General features: G+C 34.1%; 3 protein-coding genes across 5 annotated transcripts; all 3 read left to right on the forward strand.

The window, feature by feature from the left end:
* Positions 1-3988: 3988 nt before the first annotated feature.
* LOC132035175 (protein NDR1-like) lies at positions 3989-5052 on the forward strand. Its single transcript, XM_059425465.1, has one exon. It carries the CDS (start codon positions 4329-4331, stop codon positions 4944-4946), a length of 618 nt encoding a protein of 205 aa, XP_059281448.1. The 5' UTR covers positions 3989-4328; the 3' UTR covers positions 4947-5052.
* A 2049-nt stretch (positions 5053-7101) lies between these two features.
* On the forward strand, positions 7102-13351 carry LOC132032761 (probable plastid-lipid-associated protein 12, chloroplastic). Its single transcript, XM_059422467.1, has 11 exons — positions 7102-7432; positions 8599-8652; positions 8878-8952; positions 9430-9549; positions 10525-10716; positions 10888-10971; positions 11068-11160; positions 11912-11965; positions 12279-12358; positions 12787-12894; positions 13008-13351. The coding sequence occupies exons 1-11, from the start codon at positions 7178-7180 to the stop codon at positions 13093-13095; spliced, it is 1203 nt and encodes a 400-aa protein (XP_059278450.1). The 5' UTR covers positions 7102-7177; the 3' UTR covers positions 13096-13351.
* Positions 13352-15002: 1651 nt separating this feature from the next.
* On the forward strand, positions 15003-19911 carry LOC132032755 (DEAD-box ATP-dependent RNA helicase 41). Of its 3 annotated transcripts, none has more exons than XM_059422456.1 (4): positions 15003-15140; positions 15257-15346; positions 16992-18477; positions 19096-19911. In XM_059422456.1, the coding sequence occupies exons 2-4, from the start codon at positions 15304-15306 to the stop codon at positions 19163-19165; spliced, it is 1599 nt and encodes a 532-aa protein (XP_059278439.1). In that variant the 5' UTR covers positions 15003-15140; positions 15257-15303; the 3' UTR covers positions 19166-19911. The 3 variants fall into 3 exon arrangements, 2 of the variants coding, with proteins under 2 accessions (XP_059278439.1, XP_059278440.1); XR_009408590.1 differs by having other exon boundaries at positions 15004-15140; positions 16992-18981; XM_059422457.1 differs by lacking the exons at positions 15003-15140; positions 15257-15346 and having other exon boundaries at positions 16989-17126; positions 17221-18477.
* Positions 19912-21320: the final 1409 nt, after the last annotated feature.

Raw genomic sequence — 21320 nt, forward strand, 5'->3', positions numbered from 1 at the left:
GTAAATATTATATATTTTTTGCATATTTATATATATTATCTTAGTTTTTATTATTGTTTATAGTTTCACATCCTAAATTGATAAAAAAAAAAAAAAAAAAAGTGACACGTTCGAAATAAAGTTAAGCATTAATTTAAAAATAAGACGAAACCCTAAAAGATAAATAACGTAAAGCTAATGACTACAAGTCTTCAAACAAAAAGGACTTCGAGCACTTTTCAACCACTAAAACGACAATCCAAAGTATTGCGTATTCTTTATGTATTGAGCCTATCTTATTAATTGTACAAATATAAGTAGGGTTCTATATAAAATATTGAAGTTTCGGAGTATCAAAGCATGATTAATATACGGCTAAACTACGTAAAAAGGAGTGAAATGGAAAATGGCGGACTACTATAGCGCAGTAAAATAATGCGCTATAGCTAAAACCCATCTATCTATAGCGCATTAAAATACTGCGTTATAGGGGAGAGAAGACAACTCCTTTAGCGCAGTATTTTACTGCGCTAAAGGTACATTGGTAACTTTTTTTTTTGTTGGGTTATTTTGGTTCAAAAAAAAAAAATTTTAAGCCATTTTTGTTCCGGACTCTTAAATGAGGTGGCCAAATTAGGGCGCCCTATGATTTTTTTTTACAAATCAATAGCTTGATCTAGTCTTGAACTGGAGCTTTGTTAGAACTGGGCTAGAGATGAACGTTATAAAGAATTGGACTCAACCCAATACTTGAATTATTCTTGGATCTTATTAAAGATAACCTCCAAATATTATATCAGTTCTTCAAATAACAAGAGCTGCGACGCCTTAATTCGCTATGAATTTGAGACAATGTTGCTAGGTGCATGTATTTTTGGAGGAAGTGATGTAATCATGGTCCAACAAGTTGAGGTAGTTGGATGCGGGGAGAAGTAACTACAAGCGAATTTAGAATCTAGAGTATCGATGGATTCCGAATGAACAATAACTTGAATTCATAACCCATCCTTGATCAGTTTTTTTTTTTTTTTAAATGTAGTGTGAATGTATATCATAGACTAGGGCGAAGCTATAGTATTATTAGAATGATGCTATTAGCTTTTGCTTAGACTCTGTATCTGTATTATTAAGTTTATTAAATATTTATAATATTTAGTTACGAATACCGTAACTGAAATGAGCTATAAATTTGATAACGATTTTCAAAATCTATAAATTTCATATTCTAGGTGGCCAAATTAGGGCGACCCATGAATTTTTTACAAATCAATAGCCTGATCTAGTCTCGAACTAGAGCTTTGTTAGAACTGGGCTAGAGATGAACATTATCAATAATTGGACTCAACCCAATACTTGAATTATTCTTGGATCTTATTAAAGATAACCTCCAAATATTATATCAGATCTTTAGATAACAAGAGCTGCTAGGTGCATGTATTTTTGGAGGAAGTGATGTAATCATGGTCCAACAAGTTGAGATAGTTGGATGTGGGGAGAAGTAACTGCAAGCGAATTTAGAATCTAGAGTATCGATGAATTCAGAATGAACAATAACTTGAATTCATAACCCATCATTTGTCTGTTTTTTTTTTTTTTTAAATGTAGTGTGAATGTATATCATAGACTAGGGCGAAGCTATAGTATAATTAGAATAATGCTATTAGCTTTTGCTTAGACTCTGTATCCGTATTAGTAAGCTTATTAAATATTTATAATATTTAGTTACAAATACAGTAACTGAAATGAGCTATAAATTTGATAACAATTTTCAAAATTTATAAATTTCATATTCCGACTCCGATTCTAAATATAGATGCTACTGCTCATAATAGAAAACAGATTTAGAAGTGACCAAAATTAAACAACAGTGAAAGCGAGTAAACAAATATTAATTGTATTCTTGATAAGTGCATTAATTCTTAGGTTTATTATTTGATATTTTTAAAGACCAGGAGTCTCAAAAAGTCTTGGTCAACTCCTCTTGTCCAATATACTTTCTTTAATTAAACAGCAAGTGCTATGCTAGGAGTGTGGGACTGACAGTGAAATTTCGTGGAACCATTCAATAATTTTGTTTTATTCTCTTTCTCACAACAACATTTTTGAAGAATAATAAGACGTTTACACCATGTAAATGTATATATAGCATGGATTTTTATAAATATATTTGTTATTTAATTATAATTAGGTAATACATAAATTTATTTTAATATTTAATTATTAAATTGAATAATTTGATGTTAACAAATAAATGTTTACTATTTCTAGATCTCTTGTCTTTTCTCTTCAATTATTTCTTCGATTCATCTAATCTACTACTCATCTTTTAAGGTTATTGTACACATTTTATAAAATATAGGAATATTTAACAACATCAATCGTACTAATGTTTATTTGAATTATTATTTTATCTTTCGTTAAACGTCTCACTTAGCTCCCGTTTGGCCATAGATTTTGGGAACATATTTTGAAGATTTGTTTTCAATTTTTTGTTTGGCCATATAAATTTTAACAGATTTTGAAAACAAAATTTCAAATCCCAAATTCTGCTCAAACCAGTTTTTGGGCCAAGATCTATGTTTTGGCTTTTTCAAAAGTTTTAAAAACTATCCCAAACTTTTGTATTCTATACAAAAGCACCATCTATTTATGACTCTAATAATTCTATCTACCATGTTCCTCTATTAAAGCCGTATTTATCATGTTTCCACAATTAACGCAATATCTTCTATAAAGTGAACGAGCTAAGTTGTGCCCAAACAGTAGAAGAATAAATCCTAGGGAAAATTGCTCTGCCAATTGTAGAAATCCTTTGCAAAAATAAAAATGAATCTTTGTATTGTAATTTGAATTGTAGTAGTTAGTAAATGTGTTATTAGCAGTTGTTATTAAAATATCATGTTCTGCATAATTTGAGATTAGCAAGTATGTATGTTTTGTGCAATTGGGTATTCTTGATAATTTTTAAAACTTATGGGTATAAGTAATGTATCATGTTTCCCAAAACAAAAAGTGAAATATGTTTTGAAAAACTATGACCAAACACATTTTCAAATCTTTAGTTAGTAAATGTGTTATTAGCAGTTGTTATTAAAGTATCATGTTCTGCATAATTTGAGATTAGCAGGTATGTATGTTTTGTACAATTGGGTATTCTTGATAATTTTTAAAATTTATGGGTATAAGTAATGTATCATGTTTCTCAAAACAAAAAGTGAAATATGTTTGAAAAATTATGGCCAAACACATTTTCAAAACTTAAAAAACTCCAACCAAATCAATTTTTTCTAAACTTTTTTGGGAATCTATGACCAAACGCTAGCTTAGTTGATAGTCCACTCGTTGAAACAACAAATATAGATTTGAAAAAATGTAGTAAATGACTTTTTGATTTTCTATAACGCCAACTATTTCGAACTAAATTTAGTACTAAAACAATTGAGATATCTTTAATTGAAGAAGTGTCAGATTTGATAACTGATACACATATTTTATTTATATTTCAATTATATGTCTTTAAAATATAAAAAATTAGAACCAGCTAAAGAAAGGATATCTAAAATCATTAGGTGCAAGTAATGAATTTTATTTTAGTTTCTCGAGAAGACGTGTGTAAGCTTTTCTTTTTTATGAAAACTGACTTTTGGATTGTCCTTTTTTTTTTTTCCCTTTGTTCCCATTTGTGTGACACTTTCATTTTAGTTAGTTTCAAATAAATGATGCATTTATAATTTAAAATAATTAATTTTCCATTTTATCTTTAAGAGAAGTTTTTATAATTATATAAATGTTATGACATATTTAAGATCATAAATTTCAAAATGTTTTATAACTATACAAATGATATGACATATGTTAGTCTATAAATTTCAAAACTATTTACTATTATTTTTTTAAACCCCATGTTGTTTCAAACTATATATGTTACATAAATTGAGACGGGACTCGGAGAGTAAGTTTTACTAGATTCTTGGAAACTACTCCAACATTGTTGAATTGTTCCATGAAATTTCACTGGCAAGAAGCAACCACTATCTAAGGGCAAGGAAGAAAATAGCAAACAAAATGAGGTCCAAAATAGAAGAGTCATTGACCCAAGTCTTCTTTTAAAAATTAAATAAGCAGAAAACCGCGTGACTTGTTGAGAATCATGTCTTTAAAAACCACAGAAGTTAATCTCAACAATGTACTTCTCAAGAAAATTGTTCCACCACTCCCCTCTACTCTCATCTTAATTTCTTCTTCATCTGTTTTTCTATCTTTGATAACATTAATCCATCGGAAAATATATAGTGCATTCAGTTGAATGTGTTAAGGTCAAATCTTGAACTTGTCTTTGACTTTTCAATATGTCTTATTACGATTCTTCCTCCAGAAACTCATGTGCTCGTCACTGCTTCAAATTAATAGTGAGTTTAGGCGTCACAGCTCTGATCCTCTGGCTAAGTCTACGTACCACGAAGCCTAAATGTTCCATCGGAGATGTTTATGTGCGAGGCCTCGACAAATCGGTCAACTCCAACAACAATTCAACAATGCGGGACAACAATCTGTCGTTTCAGCTCAATCTGAAGAACGAAATGAAGGACAAGGGGGTCCGCTATGACGATATTAACCTCAAATTCTACTATGGTACAAACACCAGTCACCCTATTGGTAATTTCACATTTGATGGATTTAAGCAAGGCAAAGATAAAGAAGCTTTTAAAAGTGGCATGATTGAGACTCATAATATGCCATGGGATGATGCAATTAAGACTGTTTCAAATGGATCTAAGGCAATTTTTAGAGTTGATGTGAGTAGTAGAATTAAGTACAAAATTACATTTTGGTATACTAAGAAACATAATTATTTTGTGGAGAATAAGGTTGAAGTTGATGATACTGGTAAATCTAGTGCACAACAACTTCGTTGTTGTTTTGGGGTTTTTGGACTTACATTATTTGTTTTGTCATTTTTAGTTTAATTGGTTGAGAGTTCATGAAGGAGAAGCATCTTTTGACTAATTAATTATTTAGAGTACTTTTTTGTTGTTCTTTCTTTCCGGGCTGTAAAGGACTTGTTCCTAGAAATTGCATTAGTTAATGTTCATATTTTCCTTTCTTTTTTAACAATTATTATTGGTTGGTTCTTTTTTGTTTAACCATTGAGCATTTGAATTATTAGTAGCACAATTAGTTCTAATTCGTGCCGCGTACGTAGGACCTACGAAAAAGTTTAATAGTGGTTAATTTGAATTCGCCTCGCTTAAGATTCACTAATGGTAGTGACAAATCAAGAAATTTCGTTAAGGGTATTCAAATAATTAACCTATTTATGCAGTATAATATTCGACAAAAAGTGTCAAACTAATCACCCTTCGACATAAATAGCTACGCCTCTACATAAATAGCTACGCCTCTAACTAAAGAAGAAACACTCCCTAGTAGGTAATTTTTTTTTTTTTATAATTCGAAATCGAGTCTCTGTCATTAGGAATTGAAAGATTTCATCAATTTTATTATTTGATGCTTCTTTTTTGTTTTTGTTAGCCATCCAGTATTTGAAATCCTACTAGTTCGACTAAGTTAAATTTTATTACACTGTGAAAACCTCCAAACACAAATGTGCATTCATACATATATTGTCAACCCTCCAGGTATAGCTGCTTGATTCACTTGATAGAAATATAGTATTTTTAATAATCATTCATTGAGGTCGCTTTTAAAAATTCATTGAGGTTATAATGAAGTATTTATTTAAAATTTCATTGAGTTGGCTAATAAAAATTGAGATCTACTTCCAGGTCATATAATTAATCTGGTTCACGGGGTCGTCGTTGTTATTATTATTACTACTATTAATTTATTATTATTCTTAATGATAATAATTAAAAAAAATATTGCTCATGTTGTCAAGTTGTAGTAAAGTAGGTAAGAAAAATTACTATTTACTGCTCCTTTGTCCGGTCAAGCCTCTCATTGATTTACTAAAAACCTTAATACATAAAGAGTGACACATGTATAACTTTTTGTAAGAAGTATCGATATTTTTTTTAAAAATAAACAAATTATAACCATATAGAAATGAAAAGTTGAGAAGAGTAACAGTAGCAAATTCAGTCACGCAAACTTTGCAAATTATAGGAAAAGAAGAGTAACTTTTTGTTTAAAAAAATTATGATATAGATCTGTTTTAGTACTAAGATATATAATTGCTTTTCATAACTCTTTCTAGTTATTTATCACTTTAGTTAATGCGCAACAAATTTTGGTGCATTGATCTAAAGGAAATACTATTCTACTCCCTCTGGTTCCAATAAGTGTCCATTTACCTTTTTTATTTTGCTCCAAAATAAGTATCTACTTACATAAGCAAGAAGGATTTAATTATTTTCTTCCAAAGTTACCCCTATATAGATAACCATGTTTTTATGTAATCAAGAAACTTATAATAATTAGTAGTTAATATTTAATGAAGAGTAGTTTAGTCAAAATACCCATCTAGAAGTTAGTATTTTCTTAAGGCTAAGCGGAGACTTATTTTGAAACGAAGAAAGCATTAGTCAGACGCTATTAATCGGGTTCGAACCTTCCGACCTTGGCAGGTAAGAAGCTCACCAAATGAGCTAGCCTTCAAAAGCTCACCAAATGAGCTAGCCTTCAATCTCTTCAATGATCTTACTTAAGTGTCACGTATCAACAGTATTAATATTTTTTACTTTTCAAAAAATTTACTCCCTTCGTTCCAATTTATCTGACACATTTCGGTTTCAAGAATCAAATTTTTTTATTAGTGAATTCGGATATACAATGTTTAAGTTTTTGAAAAAATAATTAATATATTTAAAATTAAAAAAATACTATAAAACATAATAATTAATAATTAAAAATTTTAAAAATTAATAATCTAAAATATTTAAAGAGCATATGAATAAATTGCGGAAAAAAAAATTTATTCTTGAAAAATGTCACATAAATTGAGATAAAAGAGTATTTTATTAGCTAAAGATTGCATATGGCAATTGATTCTTTATAGATATTCAAATGGCCCACATGTGCCATGTTTATAGCCATAAACTATCCACGTGGACAAGAAAATCTCATACTAACAAATCAAATTTGCCAAACAAAAACAATCTTGAAAAGTTCGTTGAGGTTGTCCTTAACGGTTTATTATCATACACACAAAATCCCTCCCTCCAAAAATTTCCCAACAATGGCTACAGTTGAAATTGGGAACTTGGGTCTTGGATTTAGGCCACAAATTGCAATAAATCCAACTAGAAAATGGCCATGCAAGAATTTTTTTGGTCAGAAAAAGCAAAACAAGAAGAGAATATTGCTTGTATGTTCTGTTGCTGATAAAAAAGAAGCTAAAGTTAGTTCATTTAGTAAAGAAGAAAATGATTTAATTGAAGCTCTTATTGGTATTCAAGGTCGTGGTCGCTCTGCTTCTCCTCAACAACTTCAAGTTAGTTCACCCTTTAATCACAATCTTTATATATATACATTTATTTTTCCTGAATTTTGTTCAAATTTGTGGTATGTTATGGTTGGTGTTGTGATAATATTATATGTGTGTGTGTGTGTGTGTATTTCATTGGTTATCAAGTGGGATTGAATAGTTTGAAGCTATGTTGTTCGGATTCTCCAAAAATGTTGCAGTGCCTGTGTCTGATTCTTCAAACATGCACTACTTTTGGAGAATCTGCCACGCACACGTTGATATTTTTGAGGAGTCCAACCAACATAGGTTTGAAGTAGTTAGTATTAGATAAGGTGAATTATGACTTTGTTTTTTATTTCCTTGTAATGAACCAATGACGGGCAGAGGCAATCTAGAATTTGAAGTTTATGAGTTAGTACAATGACTTCAAGTTATTTTGTCTGTTTTTTGTTCTAGTTGTGCTCTGTTGTGGTTGGTGTTGTGATAAGGCTGATTTACACAAATGTCCATTTTTTGACCACCATTTAGATTTTGTCCCTATATTTAGAAGCTGTGCAAATATATACCTTGGAAATTATCCTTTCGGACAATATTAGACTAGGGTATAGTGTTTGCTCATATATTGCTCAACCTCAGACAAAGCATTAGATTGTAGGCTAATGTTTGTAATATTACATACAAAATTTTAGACAATGGTCTAACGATTTCCCATAAGATTTTCAGTTTGCTTAAAAGGAATTTTTAGACCATGGTATAAAAGGTCCATAAGTTGCAAGTAAAAGAAAAAGAGGGACCATCAACAAAACGGCTGTCCAATAAGGGACAACCTCCTTAACCAGAGGTCTCGGGTTAAAGCCCTGGGTATGGAAAAATCCTTAGTAGGGAGCGCTTCCCCGAATGGTCCCTATGCGGCGCGAATCCGAACATAGTAGGGCTCCAATGCAGGTACCGAACACCAGGTGAGAAACCAAAAACAAAAGTGATATTGTAACGCAGAAATCTAAAATGCATGGTCTATGAAGTGGATTGAATATTTTGAAGCATTTACTGTTACAGTGAATTCTGAATTTTTTTCTGAGATTGACATCTTTTAGGGTCATTTTGTGCAGTGAAAATATAATACGGTGATAAATCATTATTTAGAAGTAAATGTACATAAATTACTGATAAGTAAATGTATGGTTATGCAGGAGGTTGAACGTGCTGTTAAAATTCTTGAAGGATCAGAAGGTGTTTCTGAACCAGTGAGTATTGTGTTAACTATTTTCGCTTTCATTGCATTCGTCTTGTACCCGTTTCTTAGTGCTGATTACGATAATTGTGGCTAAATATGTGAGAGAAAAATATATTAAGAACAGTAATTATGCTGTAACTTTACGATGTCGTGATGTAATCAACAAAAAGGGATTTCAAAATTTGCAACTTTACAATTTCATCCGTGATATATTCACATGGGTTAATATCTATAGACGAGTTCGAGTTTGATTGAGGGTCGGTGGCAGCTGATGTTCACGACTAGGCCAGGATCAGCATCTCCTATTCAGGTTAGATGCTATACTTTTTGTGAAAAGATGTAGATTTCGAATTTATTTTTTTTCGGAATATTGTAAGGCGTTCCATAAATTAACTGTGAGAAAACTTTCAGTTTACTTTCATTGAATAGTTGGTAAGGAAGCAAAATTTTCTTAAAGTTACTGGAAATTGTTTTCTTATAATTCTTTTATTTTGTTCTGTGTAAGTGTCCCTGTAGATACGTCTTTGTAGTTTAACAAGAATGAAGAGTGGATGTCTAACAAGAAAGACGATATTCCTACATTAGCAGATAATCAAATTTGAGACTTTGTCTAAAATTGTCCCTATATTGAAGATTAAGAGTAGGTTCTATATTGTAACAAAATGAATATTTTTCCAAATTTTTTAAGTTGTCCTTATTCGTTCACCTTGGGAATTAATCATAACATCAGAAAATATCTTCTCTTCCTCGGGGCCAAAAGGTAGTAATGTTAAAAACCACTTTGCAGAGAACTTTTGTTGGGGTTGACTCATTCAGCGTATTTCAAGAAGTCTTCCTTAGAACGAACGACCAACGTGTATCCAACATTGTAAAGTTTTCTGAGGCAATAGGTGAGCTGAAAGTAGAGGTATGTATCTTTTATCGTTTTTCCTGAATATTGTAAAGTTTTTTCTAAAGCACTCAATGCCTGTCTTATCAAATTTGTCAGTTTCTGCTTCATACATGTATAGTCTGTCCTTTATTTCTTCCTGAATTCTTGGTTGGATAAAAACTATGTCCAATGATCTTGGCAAGGGTAAAATATTGCATCGTCAGTTAAAGTGAGATGAATGATTTTGGCAATGCTAAAATATTGCCACATTAGCGAAGTGGCGAGATTTATCACCTGAGTGTACTGAGTGACTTCGAGTGTGAAATGACGAAAAGAGAGTCACTTTTCTGTTACAAAAGAAAAAGAAGTGACTTTCTTGCATAGTTTCTATTATTTGAGTGACCTTCTTAGTAATCAACTCATCTGGCCGTCGTCTGAAAAGTTGAAACAATAGGTTATCACAATGCTTACATTCATATTCCAACTGGCTTTCTAGTTGAACCAACATTGTCGTCATTTATCACTTAAATTGTACAAATTTATCACATGGGCAAACACATAGTTTATCCTAAAGCAAAAAAGGAATCTTTACACAAATAGCCGGTTGGATTCACTGCTTACCTTTCCTTGCCAGTATACCTCGATTATGCACAACTACACACATATGATACATGAATTATATATGTATAATATATCCGCCGGCTATTTTTAGTTTAAGTGTGGGCTGGGTGGCTATCTAGGTTCATTCTTCAAGAGAAACGAGATGATTCTGCATGAGGTTATCAGTACAAGCTTTCTTTGCATTACCGCAGTTTCTAAAAGTGAACGAACAGTTCTGACAAATTCACTAACAGGACAAGCTTTATTTTTATTTTTTCTCCGATATGATCCGTTCATACTGAAATTCATCCTTCTGTGGGGTAGGGAAAAAAAAGTTGGAAGTTGTCTCCTATTTTAAACAGTAATTTGGCTCTTCAATATCTTACTGAATACAGATATTTTGTTCTTCAGGCACTTGCAACGATCAAAGATGGAAAACGAATTCTTTTCCAATTTGATCGAGCAGCTTTTTCGTTCAAATTTCTACCATTCAAGGTTCCGTACCCTGTACCTTTTAGACTTCTGGGAGATGAAGCTAAGGGCTGGTTAGACACTACATATTTATCCCCATCCGGGAATCTCCGTATATCAAGAGGAAACAAGGTAGGAGAACATCATTAGCTCCTCATTGTTTTTTTTTTCCTCTTTTCCTCACTGTTATATCATACATGGCATACTTCCTGCGCATATCCAGTAAACTGTATCTCAAATTTTCTTGTTAATCGATAATCAGCTAAGGAATTAAGGGCCACGTGCTATACTGCTATAGTGCAGGGAACTACATTTGTGCTGCAAAAGGAAGCCGGACCAAGGCAGAAATTGCTCTCATCCATTTCAACGGGTACAAGAGTGGAAGAGGTATATATATGACTAGCTTCCTATTAAATCCTGTTGTAACTTGTCTAGGTTCAATATAATTGAATAATAATTGGTGTTTCTTTAATAAAACAACAGGCGATTGATGAGTTTCTCTCCCTCAACCAAAACGTTGCAAATACTGAACTGGAACTTCTTGAAGGGGAGTGGCAAATGATATGGAGTTCACAGGTATTTGTTCAAGTCAAACTATTTCTTTCCCTTTAGAACGCCACAACTTTATCAAAATTGAAAAAAAAAAAATACTATTTCTGGACTTGCTTATCACTCGGACATACTTTTAGGTGAAAATAGCTTTATGCCACCCATTCTTTATTTATTTCAAATGTCACATTGTTAGCACAATTGAACAGCATATCATTCCCTACTTGCTTATTACTAGGACCAATAGTCATAATGTGAAAGATAACCTCAATACGCATTCTTTTCTACTATGGCACATGGACATAGTAGTATATGATAAGATGCAGTCCAAAAGAGCACAAGAAATGAGGATTAACACAAGCAATTGAAAGGTTGTAGCAGGGGCGGAGGGTGGAAGGGCCAAGGGGGTTCATCCTTGGCTGAAAATTGCACTGTTTATACATGGTAAAACTACTTTTGATGTATATATAGTAGTCGTTGAACCCCCTTTGGCTTCTTCGTGTGTTTATTTTTTTCATATTTTGAACTCCCTTAGTGAAAATCCTGGCTCTGCCACTGGGTTGTGGTAGATATTGAGATTGTCCTCCGTACAGATAAGTAACCTCTAAACAAAACCTGAAATTTGATAATGAAAAGAAAAATATTTAGACATTGCTTTTCTTCTGCATTGAGCTTTCACTATCAGTGCCCGAGTTGTTCTCGTGAAAGGAAAATTCCACTATGTAATCACTTCTTTTGTTCATTTATTGCTGCTAAAGTTTGGCCGTCTTCTTGTCAGGTTGAAACAGATAGTTGGATAGAGAATGCTGGGAATGGACTCATGGGCGAGCAGGTTCATAGGACTCTTCATGCCTTGTCCTTTATTTTTATTTTTCCAATCTACTTACCGTGTATGAAGGGGAGCCTTGGCGTAACTGGTAAAGTTGTTGCCATGTGACCAGGAGGTCACGGGTTCAAGCCGTGGAAACAGCCTCTTGCAGAAATGCAAGGTAAGACTGCGTACAATAGACCCTTGTGGTCCGGCCCTTCCCCGGACCCCGCGCATAGCGGGAGCTTAGTGCACCGGGCTGCCCTAATCTATTACTGTGTATCCTTGGCTATTTACTAATTTTATGTTCTGAATTCTGTGATATTCTTCTTCTTAGATTGTCAAAGCAAACGGACAATTGAAGTTCCTGGTCGACATATTGTTCGGGGTTAGGTTCTCCATGTCAGGCAAATATGAGTAAGTCCCTGCGACATTTCATCCAGTAATGTTGTTTCTCTAGCCAAAGTAATAAAACAATCTGGTGGATTCTTCTAGTTAAATCAGTATATTTTTCATCTGCACTTAAGATTTTTTAGCTACTTGAGTACTGTAATTATTATCACCAAAACCTCTAATTTTAGAGACAAATGAAGTGGATCTCTGTAAACCATGGCCTCTTTCCCAATATGTTACAAAACTATCATGCTGAAACATAGTGCACTGCTAAACCTTGAGTTGTATTCTTTCCTCATCATATATCTCTCGACACTCTAGGATTAAAATGATTATGGTAAAGCAAGAAAGAGTCAAGAAAACAAGAATAAATAGGTGTTCAATGAAGTCGGAAAAACTGTTAAAAGATTTATGTTTTATGGTTAAGCTCAATTGCTTGTCTCCTAATACAGGAAATCCGGTAGTAACACGTACGATGTCATAATGGATGATGGAGCCATCCTAGCTGGAATGTATGGAATTCCGGTTGAAATGGAAAGCAAGTTCACCATAGAAATACTGTAAGATATCGATCTATTGCAAACACAACATTGCCTTTCTAACTATTTTAGCTTAACTTTGCCATCATTCGTTATGCTAAGTAAATTCAATTGTTTTCATTTGTATAATGCAGATATACTGATGACAAAATCAGAATTTCACGGGGCTACAACAAAATTCTCTTCGTCTATGTACGCGTAGATGGATCCAACAAGAAGTGATCATCAAGATTTGCAAAGTTACATTAAGCCAATTTGCTATGTTAAAACTGCCAACCATAGTCAAATCTTTGTCAAAGTGTAACTTTATATTCAACTTGTCAAGCACCTTACTCCAGTTCATATAGTGCAATTATACAAATGTTTGTAGGGTGAAATCCCATTGGTAACTCACCATACTATTAGAACTTCCTCAATGTTGGTTTTATTCTGCTCCTAATTTTAAAAAATAGATGCCAAAATGCAGTGTTTTGACCTCTTTAGGTTAGTGTTTATTGTTGAGTGATTGCTCGAATATTTGGAAAGATGACTCGGAAGCTGTCTCTTTCTCGGGAAGTAAGACGAGATTACCACTTCCTTTGTTGATAAACTTACTTGTATTCTTTCTTTACCTTAGTCATTCTTTGTTAAATGATATATTGAGGTAAAAATAAACATTGATTAGTCATTGGTAATATAATAGATATATCGGACCAAGAAAGAATGATAAAAGTACAGTCAGACCTTTCTATAACGACACCCACATATAACAGCACCTCTATATAACAACTAAGTTTTTCCAGAACCGATTTTTTATGTTATATTTTACTTACTATATGACATTTCACCTATAACAGACAATAAAGCTTTATAACGATGCTCTCCTTTAAAATTATTCCCCATATAGCATCTATCTTCTTGTTTTGATAATATAATAACTAACCATCTTTATAAAAATAGAATATCTATGATTACCAATAATAAGTGTAGAGATTTTGACCAAATATTTGATCATTTAATGCACTATTTATAACAAAAAATATCATATGAATATATATGTTTCATCATTAAACGATTTTCTTTCATTATACAAAGTGTGCTTAAGCTTAGAATTTGACAATTAAAAATGAAAATTAGATTTTATGCATCTTTTTTGCCTATAACAACTAAATATTATTTAAATGTCAATGCTAAAGGTGTATAACAGTTTTTTATTTTTTATTTTTTTTATTTTGACCCCTCCCCCCAGGAGCTCTCTCCTTTGCTCCCTTGGTGACTCGAACTCACAACTTTCGGGTTGAAAGTGGAGGGTGCTTACCATCTGAGCAACCCCCTCTTATCAAAGGTGTATAACAATCATTCTATATATAACAGTTGAAAATTTTCGGACCCAACGATGCTGTCATAGAGAGGTTTGATTGTATATGCAAAAGACACATGTTATGTATTCATTAATTTGATGCAATTTTCTTTTTCTTCTGGACTTACCAGTGTGTATGAAGGTGAGGCTGTGAGGTCATATACCCACTTGGCTTAATATATACTCTATATATTTGACCGTGAACCCAATTATTGTTGTTTCTTGAGGTCGCCGTTAGAACTAATAAACTTCAAATCCTGAATCCGTCTTTGAACACAAGAGCATTTTTCGTCAAGGCGCGTTGTGTGTAAAGTTTGATTATTACGTAGAAAATGACATAAATAGTCCCTTATATTTGAGGATAAGTTCAAAATAGTCTCTTGAATAAACCTATGAGCATTTTATCCCAAACTTAAAGGACCAAAATTGCTCAGTAGTATATTTTAAGGATAACTTTGAACCTACCTCAGACATAAGGGACCATTTTTGTTATTTTTACTTAAAATTAATTGAAAGTATCACTCCTTCCGTCCCAGTTTATGTGTCACCATCTAACTAGGCACATGATTAAGAAAGAAAATGAGAATTTTTGAAATTTGTGGTTCAAAACAAGGCTAAGATATTTCGGTGGCCGTAAACTATTTCATAAGGTTCAATTATTTCTAAAAAATGTAATATTCTTTTTTGAACAGACTAAAAGAAAAAATGTGCCACATAAATTGGGTCGGGGGAGTATTTTATATTGATATTAAAGGTTAGGTTATATTTTTTGCATTTTATCCAAAACAATGGGATATATAATGATAATTCCTCAACTTAGCTCCATTTTCAACCCGAAAGCCCAAACCAAGATCCGACAACCCGATAAATACACACACACACATTGTAAAATCAAGAAATTTGATAAAATTGAATCTTTGAAGGAAAAGTACGTTCTGGGTCTTTTAGATTTTTAATATTTTTATTCTTATTCATAATTTGATTTTTTTTTTCTGTTTATTGAGTTGGTTAATAATTTTTAATTTTTTTTTTTAAATTTTATAGGTTTCTGAGATCTTTGAGGATTTTTGTACTTTGAAGTGCATGTACCAATGGAAAGTTCTGTAGTTGCAGAAAATGACACTAATGCCCCAGGTAAATTTCCTTAACAAAGCTAAAGTTTTTTTTTTTTTTTTTTAATTTGAATTTTATGATTTTTTTTTTTTTGCAAAATTATTTGAGTGGGTCGGGTTAGATTAGCTATTATAGCTGAATTAGATGATTTTTTCTCATCAATCATAGTCCTAGTGGATTGAGTTAACCGGTACCTGTGCTGGTGGGAGGTAGTAGGTACCTGTGAAATTAGTCGAGTTGCACGCAAGCTAACATTACGGTTACTAAAAAAAGAAAGTTAAGGTCTCAGGTTCAAATCTTAGCTGAGGCAAAAAATTTAGGTGATTTTTCCCATCTATTAAAGCCCTGGTGGACTGAGTTACTCGATATCTGTGCTGGTGGGGCTAGCAGGTAATTATTCGAGTTGCACGCAAGCTGAGACGGACATAGCAGTTGTCAAAAAGAAAGTTTAGGTCTCAGGTTCAATCTCAGCCGAGGCTAAAAAAATAATGTGATTTTTTTCATCTATCAAAGCCTTGGTGGACTGGGTAAAGGACTGGGTTACCGTGTTACCTGTGCTGGTGGGAGGTAACAAGTACCCGTGAAATTAGTTGAGTTGCGCGTAAGCTGGCCAAATTAGTTGAGTTGCGCGTAAGCTGGCCAAGACACCACGGTTATAAAAAATAAAAATAAAAAGTTTAGGTCTTAGGTTCAAATCGCAACAGAGGCAAAACCACTAGGTGATTTTTTTTCCATCTATCAAAGCCTTGGGGGACAGAGATACCAGGTACCCTGTGCAGGTAGGAGTAGCAGGTACCCTTTGGAATTAGTCGAGATGAGCGCAAGCTGGCTCAGACATCGTGATTATCAAAAAGAAAAAGTTTAGTTGATTCTGCTACTCGACTGTGTATTTATAGGCTTACTTCTTGAAAGCAATTTCCTGTAAAGAGTCTTAAGCTGAAGCACTGTGTGAAAGCACTATGGCTAATATTAGTCGAAACGGAAAGCGTGTAATGTAGTGCTGTGTAAAGGTTTGATTTTTAAGAGAAGGCTGCAGAATAAGCTGAAATGGTTGATAGAATTTGAGATACATGTTGGAATGTAAACATTGTAGCAATACTGCAATAGTTCATATTCGTTGAAAATTTAAATGGCATGGTGTGCTGGCTAGTTGACCACGTCCTTTCCAGCTTGCTGTTTAAGTTTCTCGATTTTTGGATTGTGGCCATGGGTGGTGAGGATAGTTGGCAGTTTGCTTTCAATTCGCTTTCGTGCATTTGATTTGGATAAATCATTGTCCCTTAATTTATAGAAAGTGGTTCAATTTGATCTTTTGGCTGAAGAAGTTCTCCTGGACTTTGGTTAGATGTGGTAAATTTTCTATGGCAATTTTCTTATGTACTATAGCTCTTAAGATTTAGCCTGTTCTAGTGTGTTTATATCCATGCTTATCTGGCTCACTCTTACTATTTAAGCTTCAGTTATTATCGTGAAGAACCAAAAACATTTATCTCGTTGATAACTACTTTGTGTTGAGGTCAAATATCACTCACAAAACATGGGTTAAAAAGTTAGCCATCAAAGTCAATTTGGGTTTCGTGCTTCGTTTACCCTTTTATTCTTATCAAGATGTTACTAACACATGGTTTAAATGTTTATTGAATTGTTGCTTTGTTGTCTGTTTCAGAGGATGATGTGAAGGAGAGGTGTTGGGACCAAAGAGAAGCACTACCGGACGAGCCTCGATGTGTTATATGTGGCCACTATGGGGAGTACATTTGTGATGAGACTGATGATGATATTTGCAGCTTGGAATGCAAAGGTATATTGTTGTCTCGACTTGCAAAATCGAGGCAACCAACTGGTCGTCCATGTCCTGTGAAGTTACCAGCAACTGATGAGTGCTATTATGTTAGGGATAATGATAATAAATCTGAAGTGAAACCACTAACAACTGATCAGACTGAACTCATGAGAAGGAAACTTGATATTCTTGTGCAGGGAGACAAAACTACACCGCCTCCGATCTTGTCATTTGCTTCTTGCAAGCTACCTCAGAAGCTTCTAGATAATATCGAAGTTGCCGGTTATGAAATGCCAACTCCTGTCCAAATGCAAGCAATCCCTGCTGCTTTAGCACGGCAAAGCTTGCTTGTTTCGGCGGAGACTGGTTCTGGTAAAACCGGCTCTTTTCTAATTCCTATAGTTTCTCAATGTGTAAAAGTTAATGAAGAGCATTTCCCGAACCAGCAGATGCCATTAGCTATGGTCCTCACACCTACTAGAGAACTCTGCATACAGGTAGAGGATCAAGCTAAGGTGCTCGGGAAGGGTTTGCTCTTCAAAACGGCTTTGGTTGTAGGTGGTGACGCCATGGCAGGACAGCTCCACCGCATCCAACAGGGAGTATCTTTAATTGTGGGAACTCCTGGAAGGCTCATTGACCTTTTAATGAAGCACGAGATTGAACTGGATACTATTTCAATTCTTGTTCTTGACGAAGTAGATTGCATGCTCCAAAGAGGTTTCCGTGAGCAGGTGATGCAAATATTTACGGCTTTGTCTCAACCTCAAGTGTTAATGTTTTCCGCAACAATTCCTAAAGAAGTAGAGAAGATGGCAAGCACAATGGCCAAAAAGGTCACTGTCATCTCTGTTGGGAAGCCAAATAAACCTAATCAGGCTGTTAAGCAGTTAGCTATTTGGGTAGACTCGAAGCGGAAGAAGCAAAAGCTTTTCGATATTTTGATGAGCAAGCAGCATTACAAGCCACCAGTTATTGTATTTGTGGGTTCTAGGCTCGGAGCAGATCTCCTTTCTGAAGCAATAACAGTAAGTACTGGGCTAAAAGCATTATCAATTCACGGTGAGAAATCCATGAAGGATAGGAGAGAAATCATAAGGTCATTTCTAGTTGGAGAAATTCCAGTTGTTGTGGCCACAGGGGTATTGGGTCGAGGAATCGATCTGTTGACTGTGAGACAGGTAATTGTGTTTGATATGCCAAATTCAATCAAGGAGTATGTGCACCAGGTTGGAAGGGCATCTAGAATGGGGGAGGAAGGTACGGCAATTGTCTTTGTGAATGAAGAGAACAAGAAATTGTTCCCCGAGTTGGTTGAAGCTCTTAAAACATCTGGTGCTGCGATTCCCCGAGAGCTTGCTAATTCAAGGTATTCTGTTAGCTCTTTCTCTGCTGGCAAAGGTCAGAAAAAACGAAAACATGGTTTCTGAAGATGTTGGTCTCCCTTCCCCCTCTGTTGCATAAAGCTCCCCGTGCTAAGAATTAAGAGTACTTATTAGACCTGGTGGTCAAAATTGTCTTGCTTGAACATTAGCCTCCTTTTATGTTCACAAATTCTCTCAGGCAACTGGATTCTGTCAGAGACACAGTATCTAGGTCCATAAGTATTTATACATGTATATACTGTGTAGCGTGCATATTTTACACGTGATGATTTTTCTCGTGCTAAAAGAAGATGTTTCTGATTTGGAACTGGAGAACTGAAAACCTGCTGGGGCATTTTGATTATTGAATTGATGGGCACAAAGGGTGTGCTTCTCAAAGCTGAAGCAGCCGCTGTTGCTTACTCATCCTTGTGTTGCTTTCGTCAATCTTCAAAGTCAATAAGGATATAAAGTTTTGGCGATGCTCGGTTGTATCTGCGGTTGGACTGGTAAACAGTGTCATTAACTGCTTACTGAAAGTTTGCTTGTCTAGCATAGCATACATAACTGTTTTTGAGAGATGAATGATATTCACCAATGTTCTCGTGTTCTTCCTTAATCAGTATATCCTGTGCTATCCAAGACTTTGCACGGTTGGCATCAGAGAGTATAGACGCTTTTGCAGAATCCTGATAGGACAAGACTGCTGCAGGTTTAATAGTGCGGGTAAATCAGGAGATTGTAAATGTCGAAGGCAGCTATCTACTTGTCGGTTAGGAGCAAGCGGGGGAAAAGGAGGAGATTTGGAGGCAACAGTTACTTGTTGAAAACTGTTGATTTTGAGATGCTAATACTAGTTGTCAACTGTGCACAAATGTTTAAAACACTCAATTTTCCCTGGTTAATAGGTAGACTTCAGGCGGATAAATGAGCACGTTACCAATTGCTTTGATGCTTGGAAGAGGCTTTTGATTTGATTCTTTATAAGAGGAAGCAACAATTAATTAAGTCCAAAAAATAGAGAAAATGGAGGAGAACTTCAACAAATTCTATCACATCTCAGTTGTACTGGTTTTGAAATTTAACTAAACCTCTTATAGCTTCTGTATAAATTATTGCAAGCTTGTGGTTTAATGGGGTTAATATCTTGCAAAACATTAGAGATCTTAAGTCTCAAGCTAGATGCCAGATCTTCCACAAAGCATAAGTAATAGATTCGTTTGAACATTAGCACATCTATTGCCTATGATTTGTGGAAGAAATGCATGAAATTTGGCATCTGGCTTGAGACTTAGGATCTTTAATGTTTTGCAAGGTATCAAGCCCATTTAGCCTGGAGCTTGCAGAAATTTATTCAGGAGCTATAAGAGATTTAGGTAAATCGCAAATCTATTATAAGGAGATGTGAAAGGATTTATTGGATCATTTTCTCTTGAGGATTTGTCGGAGTTATTAAGTGATGTGGCATGTTCATTGATGCTTCCACTTATTTTAAATTATAAAGGATCAAATAAAGCCTCTTCCGATCATCAAACCATTCAGTAACTTTGCTCATTTATCCGTCTGAGAGATCTGTATGTTGACAAAGGAAAATTGAGTCATATATATAATCATATGTGGTGCAAAATGTGGAGTGCAGAATCCTTGAATGGTATCGTGTTGTTTTAGATATTCCCGAAAGAAGATAGATGAACCATCAGAAACAAATCAATTTTGTCATGATTTTCTTTTTATGCTTCCAGACACAATTGTATCTCTAGTTTTTGTTTTTCTAACTTGAATCGTAGTACGGTATAAATGTAGAATGATGTTAGAGTTTGTTGAGAGTTTATAATGTATGATACACAAAGATCATTTACAAAAACACCTGCAGCTAACCTCTCACTTTGCAGCTACATCATATAGAAATGTTAAGAAATCAAAAAATTCTGTAAAAGACTCCCCCTTTCCTAGTTCTACTTTTTTCTTTCATTGCTTTCCCATGTCGTCGTTCTTCCATTTGCTCTTTCTTAAACACAAAAACCAAGATAAATGAAATTTTTTTTTGTTTGGGAGGTTGGATTGGAACATAGGCTGGAACACCACTTTATAAAGCAAGTAACCCAACTATGTACATATGAAATCACAGATTAGTTCACATCAAAGAGGCCATTCTTGAGTAAAGAGGGTTCCAATTTCTCCACAATTATTCACTTAGTAAAGTGATATATTTCATGTGCAGAGAGGAGTCCATGATAAGAACATTTGACACAACAGCAACCTTTTATCTCTTCAGAGGATCAGACACGTAACCATCTTAAGTACTCGTTTGTCCACATCAAAGAGGCCATTCTTGTTATAAAAGCATACACCCCTGAGACAAAGAATGCAAATGAACTAGCAAGGAATGACGCAAGAATGGTAAAGAAATACTGCAGACAAATAATTAGAGACACACAAACATGCTAAAAAATTATCACACCAGTAAGGCCTCTTTCTACAGCTCATGCTAATTACAGATCTAAGATTGTAGTAAAGACTAAAGAACTCGTTCACTTCAAACTAAAATAAGTTGGACTTAGTTCCTACTTTGAATATGGAAATCTTGACAATCATAAAATTTTCATCAGGCCTTCACTGGAGCAAACTCAGAGAGATGAAGTACATTGAATTATGTCACCTACTCTAACCATCGAGGTAACTGGAGCAACTCAGAGAGATGAGTTAATTATGTCACCTTTTTAGTTTAACTGGTAGTTTCTGGTAGAGGGAACAACTCATCTGAAACAAGAAACCCAGATACAGTTGCACAGAAAACTTGTAATTTTCCTGGGCTACTGTTAATTGATCTTACTCCTCCAACTTTAAT

This window comes from Lycium ferocissimum, chromosome 10, assembly GCF_029784015.1.
Source record: "Lycium ferocissimum isolate CSIRO_LF1 chromosome 10, AGI_CSIRO_Lferr_CH_V1, whole genome shotgun sequence".
Taxonomy (NCBI): Eukaryota; Viridiplantae; Streptophyta; class Magnoliopsida; order Solanales; family Solanaceae; genus Lycium; species Lycium ferocissimum.